The 26,222-nt window shown below is 39.6% G+C and overlaps 1 protein-coding gene across 1 annotated transcript in view; it reads right to left on the bottom strand.

Annotated features, from left to right (window-relative positions):
• Positions 1 to 22,211: 22,211 nt before the first annotated feature.
• Positions 22,212 to 26,222, bottom strand: part of LOC126187369 (histone-lysine N-methyltransferase, H3 lysine-79 specific) — a 221,937-nt gene continuing 217,926 nt past the window's right edge. Inside the window, exon 16 of the mRNA XM_049928412.1 lies at positions 22,212 to 23,962. Within this exon, the coding sequence (XP_049784369.1) occupies positions 23,940 to 23,962 (23 nt within the window). The 3' untranslated portion in view covers positions 22,212 to 23,939. The remainder of the gene's footprint in view (positions 23,963 to 26,222) is intronic.

Genomic DNA, 26,222 nt, shown 5'->3' with positions numbered 1-26,222 from the left:
TAAGAAATAAGAAACAAAGGAAAATGAGTGAATTCTTCTGTACACAAGATCAAGATATTTTAGTAATAAATGAAGTGAACAAAATGTGTTTCATTATTTGTCTTTTAATTTTATCACCAGAAAAGTACTACAATACTATACATACTGACATTTAAGATAATTAACAAAGCTTATTATAATTATAATCCTGCTATATCAATATCATTTTCATTGTCCCACAAACATTTTTCTATCGAGGTTTGACTTAATACACAACCTAAGTTTTACCATGGGCATCTCCCCTTGTAATCACAAGAAAAGCAAATGGGAAGATCGGACTTTGTGCCAGCTTCAAAGCTACATTTAACACCGGAGGAGGGGGGGGGGGGGTATAAATAAATTGTTTTCTTTCCAATTCCATACTGGTGAGCAGCAGGATGAGCAGATGGGCAATTCTTTCAAAAATTGGTTTAGTCGATGCTTATCTTCAACTTTCCCTGGGAAAAAAAAAAGGTAGGTAACACGTTAAAATTAGTTAGACATCATTGTATATCTTTTTCAAGTTTTAAATAATGCAGAACTCTAGTGTAATTTACAGAAATGTTCGTTTTACAATTGACTATTTGGGACATGTCATTGATGCCCAGAATCCTCACCCCTCGACTAAGCATTTCGAGGCCATACGGAGATTACGTTCTCTTACAAATGTAAGAGAACTTAGAGTTGTTCTTTGCAAACTGAAACACTACATCAAATTCAATTGAAATGCATCACAAACAGCACATCTCTCTATTCACTCTAGCATAAAAATGTTTCTTTCAAATAAACTGGAGAATGTGAACAACCTTTTCAGAAACTGAAACATGCGTTGCTTAGTTTCTCCTGTCTTATACCTTTCATTGCATAAAAACTAGGAGTGCTTATGATTGATGCATCATATGAAATGGGGGCAGTTTTATTTCAAAAGGCTTGCAACACGGAATGTCATGTAGCATTCACGTCTAAGACATTGAACAAAGCCCGAGTCAACCAGTCAGCTGTGCCGTGGTGCAGTAGAATTATCTTATGATGACTTTTTTTTCACAGTATAAGTAAACATGACTTGTTGACTAAAAGCTCATTTTCTGACAGTCTTTTCATTGTGTCTATCTGTAACTCAGAATCTCTGCTACATGGTGAGTAGCAACTTTCCTTTTCATAATATTATTACATTCCGTCCTGGATTTTCCACTATTTTACTTGGAGCAACACCAGCTGATGCCCATGAAAGGGTCACCACACCCAACATGTGAAATAATTCCTGCAACCAACATTTCCACCTGTGCTGACAAGGAGCAGCAGCCAGACAATCAAATTAAGGTATTATGAGCAACATTACATGCACTCCTGCGGAATGAGACTGTTTCTATCTGGTATTTAATTTGCCTCACTCCGATTTTCAAGAAAATTACAAGCCCATTACTGCAGATCGTGGTGCACTGAAGATTGTCATAGCTTGCATTTATCAATGTGTCTGATTGATTTCCAAACTACTTTTGTCACCAGCAGCTATCACCTTTCATTTCCTTGTTGCTGCTATAATTTTGATTCATACATGATAATTACTGCCTTGAGAGAAGATTATTAAGTTCTGACAGTACTGTGGACATAATGAGATATCGGATGTTAATCGATTTGCCACCATGACTGGAGGATTCTAGGCTGAGAGACTGCTCTCCAAATTTAGACACTATAAGACTACATTTTTGCTCCTGGGTCATTCCATGTCATTTCAACCAGGGGCTCCAGCTCATAGTCTCAGTTTTGACTGAAATTCAGTACACCATTCCACCATGTGTGGAACACTAGTGTACAAAGTATTAGTTTCCCCTGCCAATTAGTTGCAGAATTATGGCTTGTGAAAGAAGGTGGTGTGACCCAGAAATTGCAACCTGCATCTGGCAATCTATCTTCAGACCCAACCTCAGGTCTTAATAACGTTGGAACTATTCCACACAGTCCAGTGAGATTTTTACAACCCAGTAACATCCATTTAGAGTACACACTCCATGAATCAAAGTGCCAACAACATATTTCTGAAAAGAAAAGAAAAAATTCCAAAATGTGATTAAAAAAATGTAATACATTAAAAGGTAGATATTGTGGGTGTCCTCTATGCCAAATATAATTCACTCAAAAATGGTATACATTTTTTTGTGGTAGGCTTAATGTGGCCTAAACACACACAGAACTCATCATGCCCATATCAGTCACAAAAACTGAGTTACATGCACACAAAAATTTGAAAAATTACCTGAAAAACATGGATTTTCGAAGTGTGGTAGCACAAAAGGGACAAGTGGTATCCAAGCCAAATTTCACACACTGTATAAGTAGACCATAATGATATATATCTCAAAATTTCAACATGTTATTGCACGACATTTGTGTACAATGGAAGTTGACAGATGTATTTGGTGATGTGTCCATTGTTCCACAACATAATTTTGTAAAAACATGTCGTAAACTGTTCTGACTCTTCTTATCCTATCCCACAACTGTTTAATCACTAAGCAACAACATATAGACAGATTAACACAACCTATCATTAATGTTTACTGCACCTCAACTGCTAAAAACCAGTCGATTGTGCTTCGAACAGAAGTTCTCCCACACTTTAGCTACTGTACTCTGTACATTGAGTGGCAAATTGTACTGTCTTCCTGACACTGGTAGGAACTGGAACTGTCATAATAATATGTTCAAAAGGAATCCAACACCTGTCTGCCAAACGTGGCCAATGAAATGATCTTGCTGGTCCTGCTGGTACCATGAAGTTCACAAATACATCACCTTCTGCTTCACAGAACTCTGCAACACATCCTAAGTACCATTTGTCATCATAAACAGCGATAACATAGCAACCTGGTTGTATGTTGCTGCTGTCGCTTCTGAATCCTGAATCAGACACACTGTGAAGACACATGTTGTGCATGAACCTATATTTATAACCGGACAGTCTGCTCATCTGCACATTGTCAGAGTCCACTGGAGAGAAGTGATGATAGCTCCTTGTGCCTGCAACAGTTTTAACGTGTTCTAGTCTGCTTTTTAGCAACTCTTCGACTGATTTTAACTCATCTTTTGAAACATAGATGGTTGTATGCCAGAGATATTTTTCTGTACCCAGGTGTTAGAATGTGACCTTCTGTAGGGTGCTGCAGACTAGCTCGTGATGTCGTGCGCTTCATGGTAGCACCGATACCATCACATACATTTTTCCATGACTTGTTGTGAAAAAATTCCAATCTGCGTGAATGTGAAAATCATGGTAATGCATGCATAAATTTTTGAGATTTTTAGTTTTTGTACTGACTAGCTGCCCCATCACTGAAGTATTTCGCAAAATGTACGAGAGGCAGCTTGTTTTTCACATATGCCATGACAGTGTGAATGTGGGCATGAACTGCAATGGCATCATGAATTAAATAGTCACTAAAAATGCACAGGTTCATGAAAGACACATCACCTGATTCACCTCTATAGTAAATCGCAAATGGCTGGAGAGTTGCTTGGCTGTTGTCTCAATGATATCCTTGGATGTCATCTTGAACTATAAATGCATAATTTTCAGAAAAGTCTAGTATTACTATAATTTCATCTTGTTTCAAATTATCCCTACAAAACTGGAGATAAGCTGATTGTGCTGTTGCTGTGTGTGGTCAGTTTGTCCATTTTTTGACAACACATTTCAACAAAATCTTCCACTGTACTTTGCTTCAAGACTTGTGCGATTCATGTGTGTCCATTGTTTATAAGAAACAAGTTCATCGTCATCCATAAGGAGTTCACCATACAGTTTGTTATTCATGTGTTTTCCAAGATTTGCCTTTCCAGGACACTTTTCACACCTGTGTATCATTCTCTGGTAGGAACTGATGTCTCACACACTAGCAGCTTCATTGCACTTTTGTAATCCAGACCAGAATCCTTTATAGCAGCAAACATCAGCTTAGCATTTTGATGGGTCTCACATACACAAACATTGTGTGTGCCACTTACACTTACAGGCATAACCCATTTTGGCCGAAGATTGAAAAAAGATGATAAACCTACTTTGGTATTCGGATGATTTTCCTCGAATTCTACATATAGTTCTGATATGTTTCATAGCAATGGTCTTTTTTGCATCTGTACACGTACATTTCCCATTTTCACCATTACATAGTCTTTTTTCCAGGCATTATTCGGCTGTAGTCATTATTTTCATAAAACTCCACCAGCCGCGGTGGCTGTGCAGTTCTAGGCGCTGCAGTCCGGAACCGCGGGACTGCTACGGTCGCAGGTTCGAATCCTGCCTCGAGCATAGATGTGTGTGATGTCCTTAGGTTAGTTAGGTTTAAGTAGTTCTAAGTTCTAGGGGACTGATGACCTAAGATGTTAAGTCCCATAGTGCTCAGAGCCATTTGAACCATTTTTGAACCATAAAACTCCAACACTAGCACTTTTATTTCTGAACTCAATTGCTTACCCTGAGCCTGCTGAAGTTGTGGACACACTCCTTGGGTTGCTTTTATTTTCCTAGCTTGCTTTACCATATATATAGAAACACTGAATTACTTTGCAGTGTAGTCAATAGACCAGCTGGAAGGTGCAAGGGTAAGAATAGCTACTTTTTTTCTGGCGTGTGGATATGGCACATTTTTCTTTAAAATCATGCACAATTTTGTCCAAATCAGAGCATTTCTGGCATGATTTCTGTTCCTTTGGAGCAGATAGTTCTTCCTCTTCCACCATTAGTGGGTCAGCTATTTTGTGTTTTAATTCCATTTGAGCTTCTTGTAGTTTTCTTCTACCACAGTTGGGCCTGTCTCTTTGTCCAACTTTGTGTGTTTTCATGGGAGACAAACCAAGATCAGCCACTATAGTATTTAATTGCTCATCCGCTGTGGTTGTAGGTGGCTGATATTCTTTGTCAATGTCATGTAAATTATCAGAATATTCTTCATTTTTAGCAGTATAACACAGCTGGAACATAACTTTTGTCCTGGTTCCATGTTAAGTCCCATGCACTCACTCACTTTCAATACTGATTTTATATCAATTTCTCTGAGGTTACACTTCACTGTCTTCTTATGAATCCGAAATGAACTTCTTTGTAGGAAAGAATACATATTCAGAAACACTTTCATATGATGATAGCAAACACTAAAATCTCATGGAACTGTACTTCTTATGCCCACAGGGTGTATCCCAGATCTCCATAGCAACAAATCTTGGTCCAATTCATCCAGATCATACAGTACAAAGCGAATGTCACATTTGGTTCCATATGTTGTTTTATGACATTCAGACGCTTGACTCTACCAATACTGCAACTTGTTTGAACAAAAGCACCACTAGTACACTCTTTGCCTCCATACTGACTTCCACAACAGTACTGACCAGTCTGAACTAGAATCTTAAAAACATGAGTAACCTGTAATTGTTGCTCATTTCCTTTGTTGTTCCTGCCTAACAATGACTCATTCTGTCCCTGAAAACTAGCATTGTTTAACTTTCTGTTGCCTAATGGTTCCCAACAATTGCTGCAGCTTTATCTGAAACAAGCTGTCTGCATCATCAGTATTACTTGCTAAATCGTGTTAAAAGAAACGTAACCAAATACATCTCTGTCAACTTTTATTGTACACAAATGCATTGCAATAACAAGTTGAAATTTTGCCACATATTATATAATGGTCTACTTATGCAGTATTTGAAATTTGGCTTGGATATCACTTGTCCCTTTTGTGCTACCACACTTGTAAAATCCAAATTTTTCAGGTAATTTTTCAAATTTTTGTATTTTTGTGTGCATGTAACTCAGTTTTTGTGACTGATATGAACCATGGACCTTGCCGCTGGTGGGGAGGCTTGCGTGCCTCAGCGATACAGATGGCCGTACCGTAGGTGCAACTACAACGGAGGGGTATCTGTTGAGAGGCCAGACAAACATGTGGTTCCTGAAGAGGGGCAGCAGCCTTTTCAGTAGTTGCAGGGGCAACAGTCTGGATGATTGACTGATCTGGCCTTGTAACATTAACCAAAACGGCCTTGCTGTGCTGGTACTGCGAACGGCTGAAAGCAAGGGGAAACTACAGCCGTAATTTTTCCCGAGGACATGCAGCTCTACTGGATGATTAAATGATGATGGCGTCCTCTTGGGTAAAATATTCCGGAGGTAAAATAGTCCCCCATTCGGATCTCCGGGCGGGGACTACTCAGGAGGACGTCGTTATCAGGAGAAAGAAAACTGGCGTTCTACGGATCGGAGCGTGGAATGTCAGATCCCTTAATCGGGCAGGTAGGTTAGAAAATTTAAAAAGGGAAATGGATAGGTTTAAGTTAGATATAGTGGGAATTAGTGAAGTTCGGTGGCAGGAGGAACAGGACTTTTGGTCAGGTGATTACAGGGTTATAAATACAAAATCAAATAGGGGTAATGTAGGAGTAGGTTTAATAATGAATAAAAAAATAGGAGTGCGGGTTAGCTACTACAAACAGCATAGTGAACGCATTATTGTGGCCAAGATAGACACAAAGCCCATGCCTACTACAGTAGTACAAGTTTATATGCCAACTACCTCTGCAGATGATGAAGAAATAGGTGAAATGTATGACAAGATAAAAGAAATTATTCAGGTAGTGAAAGGAGACGAAAATTTAATAGTCATGGGTGACTGGAATTCGTCAGTAGGAAAAGGGAGAGAAGGAAACATAGTAGGTGAATATGGATTGGGGGGAAGGAATGAAAGAGGAAGCCGCCTTGTAGAATTTTGCACAGAGCATAACTTAATCATAGCCAACACTTGGTTCAAGAATCATAAAAGAAGGTTGTATACCTGGAAGAATCCTGGAGATACTAGTAGGTATCAGATAGATTATATAATGGTAAGACAGAGATTTAGGAACCAGGTTTTAAATTGTAAGACATTTCCTGGGGCAGATGTGGATTCTGACCACAATCTATTGGTTATGAACTGCAGATTGAAACTGAAGAAACTGCAAAAACGTGGGAATTTAAGGAGATGGGACCTGGATAAACTGAAAGAACCAGAGGTTGTAGAGAGTTTCAGGGAGAGCATAAGGGAACAATTGACAGGAATGGGGGAAAGAAATACAGTAGAAGAAGAATGGGTAGCTCTGAGGGATGAAGTAGTGAAGGCAGCAGAGGATCAAGTAGGTAAAAAAGACGAGGGCTAATAGAAATCCTTGGGTAACAGAAGAAATATTGAATTTAATTGATGAAAGGAGAAAATACAAAAATGCAGTAAATGAAGCAGGCAAAAAGGAATACAGACGTCTCAAAAATGAGATCGACAGGAAGTGCAAAATGGCTAAGCAGGGATGGCTAGAGGACAAATGTAAGGATGTAGAGGCTTGTCTCACTAGGGGTAAGATAGATACTGCCTACAGGAAAATTAAAGAGACTTTTGGAGATAAGAGAACCACTTGTATGAACATCAAGAGCTCAGATGGCAACCCAGTTCTAAGCAAAGAAGGGAAGGCAGAAAGGTGGAAGGAGTATATAGAGGGTTTATACAAGGGCGATGTACTTGAGGACAATATTATGGAAATGGAAGAGGATGTAGATGAAGATGAAATGGGAGATACGATACTGCGTGAAGAGTTTGACAGATCACTGAAAGACCTGAGTCGAAACAAGGCCCCGGGAGTAGACAACATTCCATTTGAACTACTGATGGCCTCGGGAGAGCCAGTCATGACAAAACTCTACCATCTGGTGAGCACGATGTATGAGACAGGCGAAATACCCTCAGACTTCAAGAAGAATATAATAATTCCAATCCCAAAGAAAGCAGGTGTTGACAGATGTGAAAATTACCGAACTATCAGTTTAATAAGTCACAGCTGCAAAATACTAACGCGAATTCTTTACAGACGAATGGAAAAACTGGTAGAAGCCGACCTCGGGGAAGATCAGTTTGGATTCCGTAGAAATGTTGGAACACGTGAGGCAATACTGACCTTACGACTTATCTTAGAAGAAAGATTAAGAAAAGGCAAACCTACGTTTCTAGCATTTGTAGACTTAGAGAAAGCTTTTGACAATGTTGACTGGAATACTCTCTTTCAAGTTCTGAAGGTGGCAGGGGTAAAATACAGGGAGTGAAAGGCTATTTACAGTTTGTACAGAAACCAGATGGCAGTTATAAGAGTCGAGGGGCATGAAAGGGAAGCAGTGGTTGGGAAAGGAGTAAGACAGGGTTGTAGCCTCTCCCCGATGTTATTCAATCTGTATATTGAGCAAGCAGTAAAGGAAACAAAAGAAAAATTTGGAGTAGGTATTAAAATTCATGGAGAAGAAGTAAAAACTTTGAGGTTCGCCGATGACATTGTAATTCTGTCAGAGACAGCAAAGGACTTGGAAGAGCAGTTGAACGGAATGGACAGTGTCTTGAAAGGAGGATATAAGATGAACATCAACAAAAGCAAAACGAGGATAATGGAATGTAGTCAAATTAAGTCGGGTGATGCTGAGGGAATTAGATTAGGAAATGAGACACTTAAAGTAGTAAAGGAGTTTTGCTATTTAGGGAGTAAAATAACCGATGATGGTCGAAGTAGAGAGGATATAAAATGTAGACTGGCAATGGCAAGGAAAGCGTTTCTCAAGAAGAGGAATTTGTTAACATCGAGTATAGATTTAAGTGTCAGGAAGTCGTTTCTGAAAGTATTTGTATGGAGTGTAGCCATGTATGGAAGTGAAACATGGACGATAACCAGTTTGGACAAGAAGAGAATAGAAGCTTTCGAAGTGTGGTGCTACAGAAGAATGCTGAAGATAAGGTGGGTAGATCACGTAACTAATGAGGAGGTATTGAATAGGATTGGGGAGAAGAGAAGTTTGTGGCACAACTTGACCAGGAGAAGGGATCGGTTGGTAGGACATGTTTTGAGGCATCAAGGGATCACAAATTTAGCATTGGAGGGCAGCGTGGAGGGTAAAAATCGTAGAGGGAGACCAAGAGATGAATACACTAAGCAGATTCAGAAGGATGTAGGTTGCAGTAGATACTGGGAGATGAAGAAGCTTGCACAGGATAGAGTAGCATGGAGAGCTGCATCAAACCAGTCTCAGGACTGAAGACCACAACAACAACATGGGCAAGATGAGTTCTGTGTGTGTTTAGGCCACATTAAGCTTACCATAAAACAATTTATACCATTTTTGAGTGAATTATATTTGGCATAGAGGGCACCTACAACATGTACCTCTTAACGTATTACATTTTTTAAATCACATTTTGGAATTTATTATTTTCCCTCAGAAATATGTTGTTTGTGTTTTGATTCATAGTGCGTATTCTCTAAGTGGATGTTACTGGGTTGTAAAAATTTCACTGGACTGTGCTGAATAGTTCCATAGTTATTAAGACCTGAGGTTGGGTCTGAAGATAGATTGCCAGATGCAGGCTGCAATTTCTGGGTCACACCACCTTCTTTCACAAGCCATAATTCTGCAACTAATTGGCAGGGGAACTTAAAATTTGGTACATGAGTGTTCCACGCTTGGTAGCATTGGTGTGCTACATTTCAGCCAAATCTGAGACTATCAGCTGGAACATTTTCTCAAATTGGTTTAATTGACATGGAATGACTGAGCAGAATAGTTCCAAAGTTATTAAGACCTGAGGTTGGACTATTCAAAAATTGTGATAAATATTTCCAACCAGTTTTCCCTCATCCTTCGTTTTTACAACTATTTTTGTTTAGAAATTGACTAGCTTTGGTTAAAGAAATTACATAAATGAGTACACAAGTTTACTGAAAGTATTGTAATTGGATTCCTAAAAAGGACACACAGTATTCACTGCCTCCTCTCTCTTTTCAGAAGAGCAGAATCAACTGACAAAAAGCTCTTCACTCCCTCATCTATTTTTTTTTTATTTCATGATTTTAGTTATTGTTCTTTGAAACTGATTCCCAATTTGCATGATTGGTAACTGTTCTGTTCTTAAAGTTGTAATTCCAAAACCATTAAATTTTACTTTCCTTGCCTATGAAATGGAACAGTATAGTGGAAACAGCTTGTGCTTATTTTCAGGCTTTTGACAAGTTGTGTGTGTTACAGAGGATTTGTTCAAGAGAGTGTTTTTTAAAGCAACTAAGCCTTCATACCAGTAGTATTTGACAGTCCCATATGAGTTAGTATTGATTTACTAGACCAAACATTTGGAAATGTAGCCTCAGTTCAAACTGTCCAGATGTATTAAAACAGGGTGTATACACAGATTAGGAAAAAAATTCCCCAATTTTTCTTGGTTAAAAATACACCAGTGAAAATAAACTTTTCCGTGTTAAGTGACAGTATACGTTTCCTTGGGACTGTCGAACTTATGAATCCTCTGAATGGTTAACAGTTTTATACACTGGCTTCAAACTTCCCAGCACTTTAATGGGGGTGGGGGGGGAAGGGTGGGCATTTGGGAAGGAACTTTGATGTGAAGTAACATGAACACTGCATGTTTTCGTATTACGAAAGTGTAAATTCGAATTCTACCACACACAGCACATTAGTTGCCAGAGCATTGAAATTGAGATTGTGGTGCGCTTTTGTAAGCCAACCATAGCTCGTGTTACATGATCTCACCAGCCAATGACGGAAGAACACAGAAAATGTGATGTAGTCAGACAATAGCAACATCACTGTTAAGCAGAGCGAACACACAAATAGAAGTTACTGGTTTAAATTAATGCACACAGCTATATCATAATTTAAGCTTTCACATGTAATACTGGTCTTTTTTGCGTGTGTTATACTTTAAGATACAGCACACAAAAGTGCAAATAAAATTTTAAATGATGACAATGCCTGTCCTTCTGGCTTTGAAATTATTCTAAGTAGCTGGTCCTCAAAGTTTTAAAAGAGAGTCAAACACACTGTGATATAACAAATTCATCCAACATTCCCACACTTAACATAATTCACCTTCTGTAAAAGGAAATTTATTTTGAAATTAATGCTTTTCAAACCACTATTCACAATATTTTCCAGTGCTCTGTTAGAAACAGGTTCGTTTCAGCAGCGGACAAACAGGCATTACTGCAATGACAAAGCAAGACTGTATGTTCATACGTATAGAGGATTAAGAGATATTACATCATAAAAGAAACTGGACATCAGAGGCTACTCCAAGAGCACCTAAATTTTGTAAACCATACTAAAATGCATAATTCAGCTGAAGGTGCACATTCGTGTGTCCAGATTCACAATCAAGTAGAGCCCAACCTTACATCTACATCTACATCTATACTCCGCGAGCCACCTTACGGTGTGTGGCGGAGGGTACTTATTGTACCACTATCTGATCCCCCCTTCCCTGTTCCATTCACGAATTGTGCGTGGGAAGAACGACTGCTTGTAAGTCTCCGTATTTGCTCTAATTTCTCGGATCTTTTCGTTGTGATCATTACGCGAGATATATGTGGGCGGTAGTAATATGTTGCCCATCTCTTCCCGGAATGTGCTCTCTCGTAATTTCGATAATAAACCTCTCCGTATTGCGTAACGCCTTTCTTGAAGTGTCCGCCACTGGAGCTTGTTCAGCATCTCCGTAACGCTCTCGCGCTGACTAAATGTCCCCATGACGAATCGCGCTGCTTTTCGTTGGATCATGTCTATCTCTTCTATTAATCCAACCTGGTAAGGGTCCCATACTGATGAGCAATACTCAAGAATCGGACGAACAAGCGTTTTGTAAGCTACTTCTTTCGTCGATGAGTCACATTTTCTTAGAATTCTTCCTATGAATCTCAACCTGGCGCCTGCTTTTCCCACTATTTGTTTTATGTGATCATTCCACTTCAGATCGCTCCGGATAGTAACTCCTAAGTATTTTACGGTCGTTACCGCTTCCAATGATTTACCACCTATGGCATAATCGTACTGGAATGGATTTCTGCCCCTATGTATGCGCATTATATTACATTTATCTACGTTTAGGGAAAGCTGCCAGCTGTCGCACCATGCATTAATCCTCTGCAGGTCTTCCTGGAGTACGTACGAGTCTTCTGATGTTGCTACTTTCTTGTAGACAACCGTGTCATCTGCAAATAGCCTCACGGAGCTACCGATGTTGTCAACTAAGTCATTTATGTATATTGTAAACAATAAAGGTCCTATCACGCTTCCTTGCGGTACTCCCGAAATTACCTCTACATCTGCAGATTTTGAACCGTTAAGAATGACATGTTGAGTTCTTTCTTCTAGGAAATCCTGAATCCAATCACAAACCTGGTCCGATATTCCGTAAGCTCGTATTTTTTTCATTAAACGTAAGTGCGGAACCGTATCAAATGCCTTCCTGAAGTCCAGGAATACGGCATCAATCTGCTCGCCAGTGTCTATGGCACTGTGAATTTCTTGGGCAAATAGGGCGAGCTGAGTTTCACATGATCTCTGTTTGCGGAATCCATGTTGGTTATGATGAAGGAGATTTGTATTATCTAAGAACGTCATAATACGAGAACACAAAACATGTTCCATTATTCTACAACAGATTGACGTAAGCGAAATAGGCCTATAATTATTCGCATCTGATTTATGACCCTTCTTGAAAATGGGAACGACCTGCGCTTTCTTCCAGTCGCTAGGTACTTTACGTTCTTCCAGCGATCTACGATAAATTGCTGATAGAAAGGGGGCAAGTTCTTTAGCATAATCACTGTAGAATCTTAAGGGTATCTCGTCTGGTCCGGATGCTTTTCCGCTACTAAGTGATAGCAGTTGTTTTTCAATTCCGATATCGTTTATTTCAATATTTTCCATTTTGGCGTCCGTGCGACGGCTGAAGTCAGGGACCGTGTTACGATTTTCCGCAGTGAAACAGTTTCGGAACACTGAATTCAGTATTTCTGCCTTTCTTCGGTCGTCCTCTGTTTCGGTGCCATCGTGGTCAACGAGTGACTGAATAGGGGATTTAGATCCGCTTACCGATTTTACATATGACCAAAACTTTTTAGGGTTCTTGTTTAGATTGTTTGCCAATGTTTTATGTTCGAATTCGTTGAATGCTTCTCTCATTGCTCTCTTTACGCTCTTTTTCGCTTCGTTCAGCTTTTCCTTATCAGCTATGATTCGACTACTCTTAAACCTATGATGAAGCTTTCTTTGTTTCCGTAGTACCTTTCGTACATGATTGTTATACCACGGTGGATCTTTCCCCTCGCTTTGGACCTTAGTCGGTACGAACTTTTCTAAGGCGTACTGGACGATGTTTCTGAATTTTTTCCATTTTTGTTCCACATCCTCTTCCTCAGAAATGAACGTTTGATGGTGGTCACTCAGATATTCTGCGATTTGTGCCCTATCACTCTTGTTAAGCAAATATATTTTCCTTCCTTTCTTGGCATTTCTTATTACACTTGTAGTCATTGATGCAACCACTGACTTATGATCACTGATACCCTCTTCTACATTCACGGAGTCGAAAAGTTCCGGTCTATTTGTTGCTATGAGGTCTAAAACGTTAGCTTCACGAGTTGGTTCTCTAACTATCTGCTCGAAGTAATTCTCGGACAAGGCAGTCAGGATAATGTCACAAGAGTCTCTGTCCCTGGCTCCAGTTCTGATTGTGTGACTATCCCATTCTATACCTGGTAGATTGAAGTCTCCCCCTATTACAATAGTATGATCACGAAACTTCTTCACGACGTTCTGCAGGTTCTCTCTGAGGCGCTCAACTACTACGGTTGCTGATGCAGGTGGTCTATAGAAGCATCCGACTATCATATCTGACCCACCTTTGATACTTAGCTTAACCCAGATTATTTCACATTCGCATTCGCTAATAACTTCACTGGATATTATTGAATTCTTTACTGCTATAAATACTCCTCCACCATTGGCGTTTATCCTATCCTTGCGGTATATATTCCATTCTGTGTCTAGGATTTCGTTACTGTTCACTTCCGGTTTTAACCAACTTTCCGTTCCTAATACTATATGCGCACTATTTCCTTCAATAAGAGATACTAATTCAGGAACCTTGCCCTGGATACTCCTGCAGTTTACCAATATTACGTTAACTTTTCCTGTTTTTGGTCTCTGAGGACGGACGTTCTTTATCAACGATGATAATGTCCTCTCTGGTAAGCCGTCAGGTATTTTATCGTTTCGCCCAAGGGGGGGTCCCTCTAACCTAAAAAACCCCCGTGTGCACGCCACACGTACTCTGCTACCCTAGTAGCTGCTTCCGGTGTGTAGTGCACGCCTGACCTGTCTAGGGGGGCCCTACAGTTCTCCACCCAATAACGGAGGTCGATGAATTTGCAACCATTATAGTCGCAGAGTCGTCTGAGCCTCTGGTTTAGACCCTCCACACGGCTCCAAACCAGAGGACCGCGATCGACTCTGGGCACTATGCTGCAGATATTAAGCTCAGCTTGCACTCCGCGTGCGATGCTGGTTGTCTTCACCAAATCAGCCAGCCGCCGGAAGGAACCAAGGATGGCCTCAGAACCCAAGCGGCAGGCGTCATTCGTTCCGACATGTGCTACTATCTGCAGCCGGTCACACCCAGTGCGTTCAATAGCTGCCGGAAGGGCCTCCTCCACATTACGGACGAGACCCCCCGGCAAGCACACCGAGTGCACACTGGCATTCTTCCCCGACCTACCCGCTATTTTCCTGAGGGGCTCCATAACCCGCCTAACGTTGGAGCTCCCTATAACTAATAGGCCCGCCCTCTGTGACTGTCGGGACCTTGCCGGAGAATCGGCCACTGGCCCAACAGGCGAGGCATCCTGTGGTGGCTCGGAAACGATGTCATCACCACTAGGAAGCACCCCGTACCTGTTGGAAAGGGGTAAGGCAGCTGCCACGCGGCCAGATCCCACCTTCGCCTTTCGGCCAGGCACGCGCGAGCCCACCACTGTCCGCCATTCACCCTGGAGTGATGGCTGACCGGTAAGATGCTCACTGCCGGAAGACGCAGCGACATCAGGGGTTCCATGTGATTCCAAGGCCACCGAAGTAGGCATAGGTCTCACCACAGTTGCCCCAACGCCACTACGAGCCGACGCCTGCGCCTCGAGCTCGATGAGCCTAACAGACAAAGCCTCCACCTGCCCCCAAAGAGTGGCCAATTCTCCTTGCGTCCGCTCACAACAACCACAGTCCCTACACATGACTATGTTTACCCTACCCTATACGGTGACAAATTCCCAAGATAATCTTCTGATGAGCTACTCTGATAATCAAGAAACACTCACTGAAATACGAGACGCGAAAACTACGCTAGGTTTTCCCAGAAAAACTATTTAAAAGCTAAGCGCAGCAAATAAGTACAAAAACGCTTTATACAAACAGTACTCGCTGCTGCTGGTGCTCTCGCTCTGGCTGTCACAAGACAACTGCTGATTCAAGTGACTAGTGGCTAACGGCCGCGAAACAAACAAATGACGGTTTTAGGGCGCTTTCTGTTCTAAACGATCAAGAAAACACTAAGAAATCTAACACGAAAACTACGTAAAGTTTTATCAAGAACTGTTAGTTACTATGCAGAGCAGATAAACACAAATAGAATCCCTTCCTTAGTGGAAGGTCGTAAACAAAATGCAAAATAAACGCTTTATACAAACAGTACTCGCTGCTGCTGGTGCTCTCGCTTACATTAAGCTTCTCAGTGGGGTTTTCAGTATGTAAATTTTCTTCGAGTGCTAATACTATATTATCTCATGTTTGGTTCATAATTATGGCATAACGCCATACGTGCCAGAAGATGAAAACATGCACTTGAAATTCAGCGAACAGTTGAAGCTAGCCAATATCGTGGAATGAAACACTTCATTTCAAATAAATTGACTGCCTCAGCAGAAAAGGTTAATAAAAGCAAAATTTCTTTAGCACAGCGACAAAAATAACTTCATTGTTCTGCCAAAAACGTGGAAGTAAAATAAAATGAGAAAACAAAATAATAATTTATTTTAGCCTTCTATAATTATGTGACTGTGTTTTATTTCACTTGACACCACCTGGCAACAGAAAACTGTCTCAGTTTCATTTGGTATAAGAGCTTGAAACTAAAAGGAAACAAAAATCATTTAGTGTAAACACAAGTCACCTAGAGGTTGCCCCCTCTCCCCTACAACTCAGACTGTTCTGTGCACCCGCGATTCTGACAGCTTAAGTGTGTCACAAAAGTTTTGATGGGTAACATCTGCCTGCTTGTTGCTACTGGCAATACAGCTAAAAAGCCACACTTCCAAGGAGCCAGAACCATGAGAAGGTACTTCTCATATGTGACTCAATCGCGATTGTGCATGCGCCCACTGGCAACAGCACAAATGAACCTACACTAAACAATTGTGATGTCACGATCAATGGAAGCAGCTTGTTGTTATGACGTATTACGTAGTCTTCATTCTAAAGCCTTAGACACATTTTGCTGTTGGCAGATGCCTGTGTTTTGTTGTAAATGACGCATTGCCTTTGCAACTTAAGTTTCATTTTTTCTTTCATTTATATTTTATTGCTGCAGTAGCGAGCTACAGTAAAATTCTTTGTTAGAGTATCAATTTTTACCAGATTTACAAAAATTTAACTGAAGACAAAAACAATGGAAAATTTGCAGAATTTTAACAAATCCCAGTTGTCCTGGGGCATACACATCCTGAAACGGGCAGTTCTGTTTTTGTGATAACAAAAGGAGAGTTGGTAAAAATGCTTTAAAAACAATCCAGAACAGACTTTTATTTGTGAAACTGCAGAAATTTTAGATGGTGTATGTACTAACCTTCCTGAAAATTTCTCCAACAGGGTGTATACGACCCGGGACAACCGGGACAAACCCAGGAAGTTTTTCATCTGGGAGAAAACTGGGGAAAACCTGGGAATTTTTCGGAATTCCAGGAATTTTTCATTGTTTTAGCTTTCAGTTATTTTTTTTTTAATTTTAGCTGCAGAATTGATTCTCTAGCAAAGTATGTTATTGTATCCTGCTACTGGAGAATGATACTGCAGCAATAAAATATAAACGAGAGGGGAAAAAAATAAAACTTTAGTGACAAAGGAAATGTGCAATTTACAACAACAAAAAACCGTGCACGCACAAGCGTTTGCAAGTAGCAAAAATATGTCAAAGGCCGTAGGGCGCAGACTGTAATTCTTCGTAACAATAAACTGCTTGCTATGAGCATGACGTCACAACTGTTCACATTAGGTTCGTTTGACCAATTGCCAGCGGTCTGTTACGCATGCGCATTTGACTCGCGTATAAGCAGTACCTTCTCCCGCTACTTGAAGTTTGGCTGTTAGCTGTGTCGGTAGCAGTAGCAAGCAGCCAGATGCAAACGAGAAAAATTTTTCTCGCGCGCCCTAGCTGCCTGATTCACGCTTGCACAGAGGTGTCCGAGTTCTAGTGGGGAGGGGGGGGTTAACCTCCACGTGACGCGTGTTTACGTTAAGTGATTTCGCTGCTTCTCTTCGTGTACAGCTCCCAAGTAAAATGAAAACAAAACGGATTTCTGTGGCCGGGGAGCTATCAAGTGAATTAAAATACATTCACATAATTATGGAGGGCAAAAATATATTATTAATTTCAGTTTTCTGATTTTATTTTATTTCCAAGTTAATAGCAGTCAAGCATTAATCGCCTTGCAGAACAGTGAAGTTATTTTTGCAAGTTTGCTAAAGAAATTTGGCTTTATTAATCTTTCCACTGAGGCAGTCATTTTATTTGAAACGAAGTGTTTCATTCTACAGTATTGGCTAGTTCCAACTTTTCGCTGAATTTCAAGTGCACATTATCATCTTCTGCCATATATGGCATTATGCCACAATAAAGAACCAAAAATGAGATCGTAGAGGACTGGTACTCCAAGAAAATTTACATCCCAAAAACCACACTGAAAAGCTTAGTATCAGATGGGACATACTTCATTGTGAATCTGGAAAAAGCCAATTCGCACTTCAAGCCGAATTATGCATTTTAGTATGGTTTACGAAATTCCGATGCTCTTTGGAGTACCCTCTGACGCCCTGTTTCTTTTATGGTGTAATGTAAGCTCTTTTAGTGCTTTATACACACGAACATATGGGCTTCCTACACCACTGCAGTTGCACACGCACAATAATGCCTGTTTTCTGGCGCTCTCTGGAAACTGGTAAATCGAACCTATTTCTAACAGCCTTCGGATAGTATTGCGAACGGTGGTTAGAAAAGCGTTACTTTCAAAGTAAATTTCTTTTTACGCAAGATGAATTACGTTACGTGTGAGAAAGTGGGATGGATATCTAAATCACAGAGCGTTTGAAACTGAACAGTTTGAGGACCAGCCACTTACAAGAATTTCGAGACGAGACATTTATGTCATAATATTAAATTTACTGGCACATTTGTGTGACGTATCTTAAAGTATAACACACGCAAAAAAGATCAATATTACATGTGAAAGCTAAGCTTCTGTTGTAGCGTGTTAATCTTAGAGACTAATATTATATGTGAAAGCTTAGCTTTTATTGTAGATATACGGTACTGTGTACATTAATGTAAACCGTTAACTTTTCCTCTTGCATGTTCGCACTAGTTAACCAGTGATCTTGCTATTGGCTGACTATAACACGTGTCCTATGCTCTGAATAGCTGCTGTCATCGGCTGACGAGATCTCGTGGCTTGAGATATTACTCGCTTATTCGCAACCACGCTTTCAACGCTCCGCAAACTAACGTGCTGTGTTTGGTGCAATTCGAATGTATACTTTCGTAATACGAAAATATGCAATGTACATGTTGCTGCAAATCAAAGGTCTTTCCAACACTTCTCTCCTTTTATTTAGTTTTTTTTTTTTTTTTTTTTTTTGGGAAGTTCTACGCGATTGTATAAAACATTAACCATTCAAAGAATTGATAAGTTTTACAGTTCCGAGGGAAAATCTACTGTCACTTAGCACAGAAAAAGTGTATTTTCGCCAGGGAAAAAGCGTATTTTTAAACGGGATATCCGGGAATTTTTTTTCCTTGTCCCTGTATACACCCTGTCCAAACAGTGTAGTAGAGACGCACAATTAGCATCCTATGAGGCCAAGAAGAGGTTTACCCACTTTAAAGACAATTTTACCAGACAACAGTTGATGACTTACCTTGGATCAGCTAAAACACACAGTGTTTTTGAACTGCAATAGAAAGTTACTAGTGAAAAATATCAGAGTAAAACAATTGTTCTGCAAAATGTAAATAAATTGGCTGGTCTCTACATACCTGTCACAAATTTCTTTGCAGATAAATTATTTATGGCATTAAATTTACTTAAAATTATTTTGTTGCTCAAACAGTTTATATTTCTCCATTCAAAGAGAGTGTTCTTTGAGGACTGATGCATAACAATTTAATGGATTCCTTCTGCATACAAATCCACTCCCTCACTGGGAGCAGCAGCACCAGAACATGATGGGAGTGCAAATGGGTGGGGGTAAGGAGGAGGCTGGGGCAAGGATAGTAGTGTAGGGGTGACAGACTGAAGTGGACAGGCAAGATGGGGAGGAGGGGTGGGAGGAGGTAAGGGAGAGAAGTAAAGAGACTGGATGCGATGGTGGAATGAGTGCTGTGTGGTGCTGGAATGGGAACAGGGAAGGGGCTGGATGACTGAGGACAGTGACTAACGAAGGATGAGGCCAGGAGGGTTGTGGGAACAGAGGATATATTGCAGGGAAAGTTCCCAGCTCCGCAATTCAGGAAATCTGGTGCTGGTGGGAAGGATCCATATGGTATAGACTGTGAAGCAGTCATTGAAACGAAGGATGTCATGTTTGGCAGCGAGCTCAGCACTAGGGTGGGCCACTTGTTTCTCGGCCAAAGTTTGTCGGTGGCAATTCATGCACATGGACAGCTTGTTAGTTGTCATGCTCACATAGAATTCTGCAGTGGTTGCAGCTTAGCTTGTAGATCACATGACTAGTTTCACAGGTAGCCCTGCCTTTGATGGGATATATGTGATGTGGGATATAGGTGATGTTCATAACCAGATGGGGGGAGGATGTATGGGACAGATCTTGCATTTAGGCGTATTACAGGGATATGAGCCATGAGGTAAGGGGGTTGGGAGCAGGGGTTATGTAGGGATGGACGAGTATATTATGTCGGTTCGGTGGATGGCGGAATACCACTGTGTGAAGAGTTGGAAGGATAGTGGGCAGGACATTTGTCATTTCAGGGCACGACGAGAGGTAGTCGAAACCCTGGAAGAGAATGTAATTCAGTTTCTCCAGTCCTGGGTGGTAATTAGATCTGAGGGGAATGCTCCTTTGTGCCCAGATGGTGGGACTTTGGGAGGTAGTGGGAGACTAGAAAGATCAGACATGGGAGGTCTGTTTTGTATAAGGCTGGGAGGTTAATTATGGTCAGTGAAGGCTTCAGTGAGACCCCTCAGTATATTTCGAGAGGGACTGCTCGTCACTGCAGATGTGACGACCACAGGTGGCTAGGCTGTGTGGAAAGGACTTCTCGGTATGGAACAGGTGACAGCGGTCAAAGTGGAGGTATTGCTGGTGGCTAGGGGGTTTGATATGGATGGAGTGCAAATGTAGCCATCTCTGAGGTGGAGGTCAATACCTAGGAAGGTGTCTTTTTGGTATGAGTACGGCCAGGTGAAGCAAATGGGGGAGAAGTTTTTGAGGTTCTGGAGGAATGTGGATAGGGTGTCCTCACAATTGATCCAGATCGCAAAGAAGTCACCAGTGAATCTGAACCGTGTGAGGGGTTTAGGATTCTGGGTTTTTAGGAAGGATCCTCCAGATGGCCCTCGAATAGGTTGGCATAGGATGGTGCCATGCAGGTGCCCATAGCTGTACACCGGATTTGCATGTAGGTAATGCCTCCAGAAGAGAAGTAATTGTGGGTGAGTATGTAGTTGGTCATGGCAACTAGGAAGGGGGTGGTTGGTTTGGAATCCATTGGGTGTTGGGAATGGTAGTGTTCAATAGTGATAAAGCCATGGGCATTAGGGACGTTAGTGTAAAGGGAGGTGGCAACAATAGCGACGAGCAGGGCACTGTGTGGTAAAGGGACAGGAACTGTGGAGAGTCGGTGGAGGAAATGGTTGGTGTCTTTTACACAGGAGGGTAGGTTCCAGGTAATAGGTTGAAGGTGTTGATCTACGAGAGCAGAGATTCTCTCAATGGGGCACAGTAACCAGCCACAATGGGCTGTCCTGGGTGGTTGGGTTTATGGACTTTAGGAACCATGTAGAAGGTAGGAGTGTGGGGCATGTTAGGGGTGGGCAGAGAGATGGACTGTGGGGAGAGGTTCTGGGATGGGCGTAAGGATATGAAGAGTGACTGGAGATCCTGCTGCATTTCTGGAATGAGGTCGTCGTGAAAAGGTTTGTAGGAAGAAGTGTCCGACGGCTGGCAGAGTCCTTCTGCCAAGTAACCCTTGCGGTTCAAAATAACAGTGGTGGAGCCTTCATCAGCAGGTAGGATTATAAGATTGGGGTCAGTTTTTAGATGGTGGACTGCGGTTCTTTCTGCCGGTGTAAGATTAGTTTGCATGTTGAGGGATTTAGGGAATTATGGTGAGGCAACGTTCAAGGTTGTTTCATTCCATCCTGGATTTTACATTTATCTTATACAACTCCGAGACAATGTATATTATGTAACTATACCTGTCAATATTCAATTAATTTCTCACCTACATCTCTATACATTTTACATCGTAAAAGGTGTACCAACTCCATCAATGAAATGATATTATCCAGACAGAAGTAATAAAAGGAAAGCAGCCAAAAAATAAGAACTGCTTCAAGCAGTTATTCAATCATACAGCAAAATTTACTCTCAATGTGTTCTTTTTTCAAATGATGTTGACAGTCTTCTACATATAAAATTCAGTGAGCAGTGAGTTATGTTCATTCAGTGCATTTAGTGGCAGTGTGTAGAAAGTGATTTTCCCAAAATCTAATATTCTCCCTTCTCTCAGTTCACAGCCATCAAGGTACGTAATTAAGATGTTTGTTTAGCACAAGAGTAGTGAGCAAAAATGCAAATAAAACCATTAACTTATTTTTAATCTACAATGAGTTTGTCATTTGACTATTTGAAGGATGACACGAGTAATTTGAAGTATAAAAAGCACCCACCATTCTTACAAACATGAACTGGTTTAAAAAACACTTTGAAAATATTACGACTACATTTCCTAAAAGGAAACGTCAAATGGAAGGTTATTAAACTCTCATTTAATTTCATTCAGTACATTAATAAAACAGTTTATTGAACATTCGGCATCATATTATGTGTACAAGCTTATGTAAGCTACTGCTATCTACAAAACCAAACTTTGAAACAACATTAATACACTTGATCTGCTTGCTGTCATGCAACAAAGAAATGAACAGAAATGTAAAATACACAATGAAAATAACTGCATGTACAAAGTGAACACACATATAAATTAATGAGTACTTATAAAGATATAAAACAAATGAAAATACAGGCAGACAAATAGGGATTAATTTTTTTGTTTCATCGGTGGAATGGGGTACTTTTTCAAACTTCCTCTGCTATTTTTAAAATAGCTTTTTAAAGTTATTTATGTTAAAATACTTATTTACAACACAAAAGAATAAAACTTCAAATATTATAAATATTATTGACACACTGGAGAATATTTCCAAAAATTATGTACCAGAAATGAACAAGCTTCTTAATTTTATTTTGCACTTATACTTTACTGAGCCTACCATTATCTTAAAAATTTTTGGTTTATTGTAGCTATAAACTGGTTGATACTACGTAAGTATTATAAAACAATGAAAAGGAACCGTTATCTACAATTTATATGTATTTAAAAATGAACAACCATGCACAGAAAAAGTGTACATACACTGTCTCTATCAAACGAGATCACTCTGTCTTCACTTGAACACAATCATGTGGCAGTGCCTAGCTATTAAAATGGGCATAAAATGGCAGTGATTTTTAACAATGCATTATCAGGGCATCTTATTTTATCTGATCACTTATCAATAAATTAGCTCACTGCAATTTGTCAAAGAAAAGCAATTTCTCTTAAATATATATATAATATATACATATATATTTATCACTCCATTCACAGACTCACCAAAGTCTCATTTTGTTTGGTCATCTTATGTTAACAACCACAGTTTGTTAAAAAATAACTTCCATGTTCATCACAGGCACACAGACATTAAATTTAAAATTTTCAAAATTACGTTGTTGTACATAAAAATGAAATATAACAATATCACATTATAACATATCAAACACTTAGGAATGGGAAATAAATTGACATATATTACAACTATATTCTACATACCCTCCAGGGCACAGTTCTGTCTTTACCACTGAAAAAAATCTTTTGCCCTGCTAACATTTCTATCTACTATACAACTTATTAAATCTAAAACCACACAAGCATCCTTTTAAATTAAAGAATTTTCACTTTAAAAGTCAGTGCCCTTATACACAACAGAACAAAAACTTAACATTATTTGTTATGAAGTCCATCATCTTACAGAATTAGGTCTTCATTCTTTAAATGTTTAATAAATAATGATGTGGCAGTCAATAAAATGTGTGGAAGCACACAGTCAACTTTTAACCAGAGCAGTAAAAATACTGCTGAACACTGACGTACTATATAACTTAATTAGTTGCTCCACCCAGATTATTTGGATAAAGTAATTATAAACACTGAGTCAATAACAAATACTGTGATCACAAAATTCTTAAAACTGGCTTAACAAAATTAAAAGGCAGTTAACAAAACCAACAGTTATGCAGAATATTACATGCTCTGGTACTCAAGTTTTGAGCAAGAAATATGAGGATTACTTGCTTGTACAGGACAAAGAATACATTCGACGTATAAATCACTATACAACAAATAGTTTAGAGTGGCAGTACACAGTTGGCAGTGACTTGGCTGACTGGCACAAAACAACGATAACCCACTTCACGTAAGATGGTGTGATGAACCTGTAACAACAACCACAAACAATGCACTATCAAGATACATTCTAACTACCTTCAGATATTTCCAGAATGAGATTTTCACTCTGCAGCAGAGTGTGCGCTGATATGAAACTTCCTGGCTGATTAAAACTGTGTGCCGGACCGAGACTCTAAGGTCCCGAGTTTCAGTCTCGGCCCAGCACACAGTTTTCAGCTGCCAGGAAGTTACCTTCAGATATCTTCAGAAATTGTGACATACACTTATTTTAAAAGTGGAATAGGTGACATAACAGTAAAAACGGACTACTTTTTTTACAGTAGCATGAAAGTCAGATCTTCATTAGCATTCTTAAATTCTCTTTTATCTTTTGTCAATGAAGTTATATTAAACAGAAGAAAACATTGAATAATGGTCAGACAGAGGTAACTAGGACTAACAAAATGCTATGCCGAAAACCTTTAACTACAACAACAACAAATAAATAAATAAAAACTGTCTCAACTCTGTTCCAACCTCGGCTGAATCCTTTAGTTTTGATGATTAATCTCACGTTTGATGATGCAGTGTCTGTTACTTGACTCCTTGGTTCACCCCAACTCAGTCATGCTGTGCTTACCCGAAACCTACTATCCTCCTCATGATCCATAAAGTGGATTGTTGTTCTCTCTCTCTCTCTCTCTCTCTCTCTCTCTCTCTCTCTTTTCCTCTCTCCTCTCTCTCCCAACCACTTCTTTGAACAAAAGGCAACACTGAATCTAATCTCTTCCATTTTACACCTCTCTTCAGCTGTGACCCTCCCACATTTCCACCTAAACAAACTCCCGGCTGCCTTCCACAAATATCTTACCCTTATCTGGCCTCACCCTCCTTCCCTAGGTCCTTTCCCAGGAACTCAAAGTTTTCCATGGAGGATAGAACACTCATCCATAACCTTAAGTCAGTTTCTTCTTTGATCTTGTTTATTGCAAATAAATGCTCCAACAAGTGTCACGATGAACCACAGTGATAACCTAATAGAAGGTAACAGCCAGCTGTCTGTGTCTTCCAGTTACAAGTCCCGTCATCGTAAAAAAACATCTGTAGCTGCACCTCGTGCAAACAGCCTACCAATTGGCAGTGCCATTTGGGAGTTGTCACGCTAACCTTCAAATAAACAGGCTTTACTTTGGTCCTTTAGTTAGAAATAATAAACTGACAAGGAGAGGTCCCCAGTGGTGGGATAGACTTTTTGAAATCAGCTGTAAGATGATATAGGGTAAGGTCCCAGGAACCATGCTCTGCAGCCATTTACACTGATGTGAGCAAATGACAATAAATAATATAAAAATGGAATTTTGCTTGATGTTCTACAGCTGTGAAAGAGTAACGTGCAACAGATTGGTTGCACAGTGTAATGATTAAGGCTTTGGCCTCCATGCAAAACACTGTCAGATCAAATGCCTTTAGTTTCTTCAACAATTATTACTGATTACTTGAATAAAATGGAAGACAGACTAACAAATTATCTGTTTCATTTCCTTTTACTGTTAAGGCTTTCCACTTTAAACTTTCTTACTTTGATTCAAGTACACCAACACTTAAGAACACAAATAAAATAAAAATATTAAGAAGAAATGGGCATTGGTTTATTTTAAAATATGTTAACGAAAATCACAAGGAAATCTCATTAGGTGCTCTCTAAATTTTTGTCTTTAAATCTTTATCGAAATTTGACTTTGGCCATTTTTTTATTCAACCAGTTGGGTTAAATGTAACTTCTTTTAAATTTATATTGCTTTAACACATCATTTTAATCACCTTATTTATTTGTTCAATTGCTCTCATTTTTGTTCCTAATTTTATTTTTTTAACTGGAATCTTTGTTCAAGTGATTTTAATTATTTTAATGTATTAAGTTCAATTTAATTTCTACTGTTTTATCATCCTATATTTTGTCCACGTTATTGCATTCATTGTTTTTATTCGTCGTTTCGCTTGAATTTTGTTTTATTTATAATCCCCTTCTTTCATTTAAATCTTGATCCAAGTTCCTTTGTCGATAGTGCAATAACAGTTCATTTTTAATGTTTCGTTTGAGGATTACAACCCAAAATATATATATACTTACTGTAAGGAAAAAACACAGGTTTGATAACACTGCAAAGTCAATATAAACAGGTTATTTCACCTTTTGTTTTTCCACCAATGCATCCACAGTTTCAAATGTTTAAATATTATGAAAGATAAATACAAAAATTAAATTCACATGAACAAAGATTCACATGGAAAAAGAATGATGATAAG

The sequence above is a fragment of the Schistocerca cancellata genome, chromosome 5 (assembly GCF_023864275.1).
Source record: "Schistocerca cancellata isolate TAMUIC-IGC-003103 chromosome 5, iqSchCanc2.1, whole genome shotgun sequence".
NCBI classification, from domain to species: Eukaryota; Metazoa; Arthropoda; class Insecta; order Orthoptera; family Acrididae; genus Schistocerca; species Schistocerca cancellata.
This window is presented reverse-complemented; position numbering and strand designations above follow the sequence as displayed.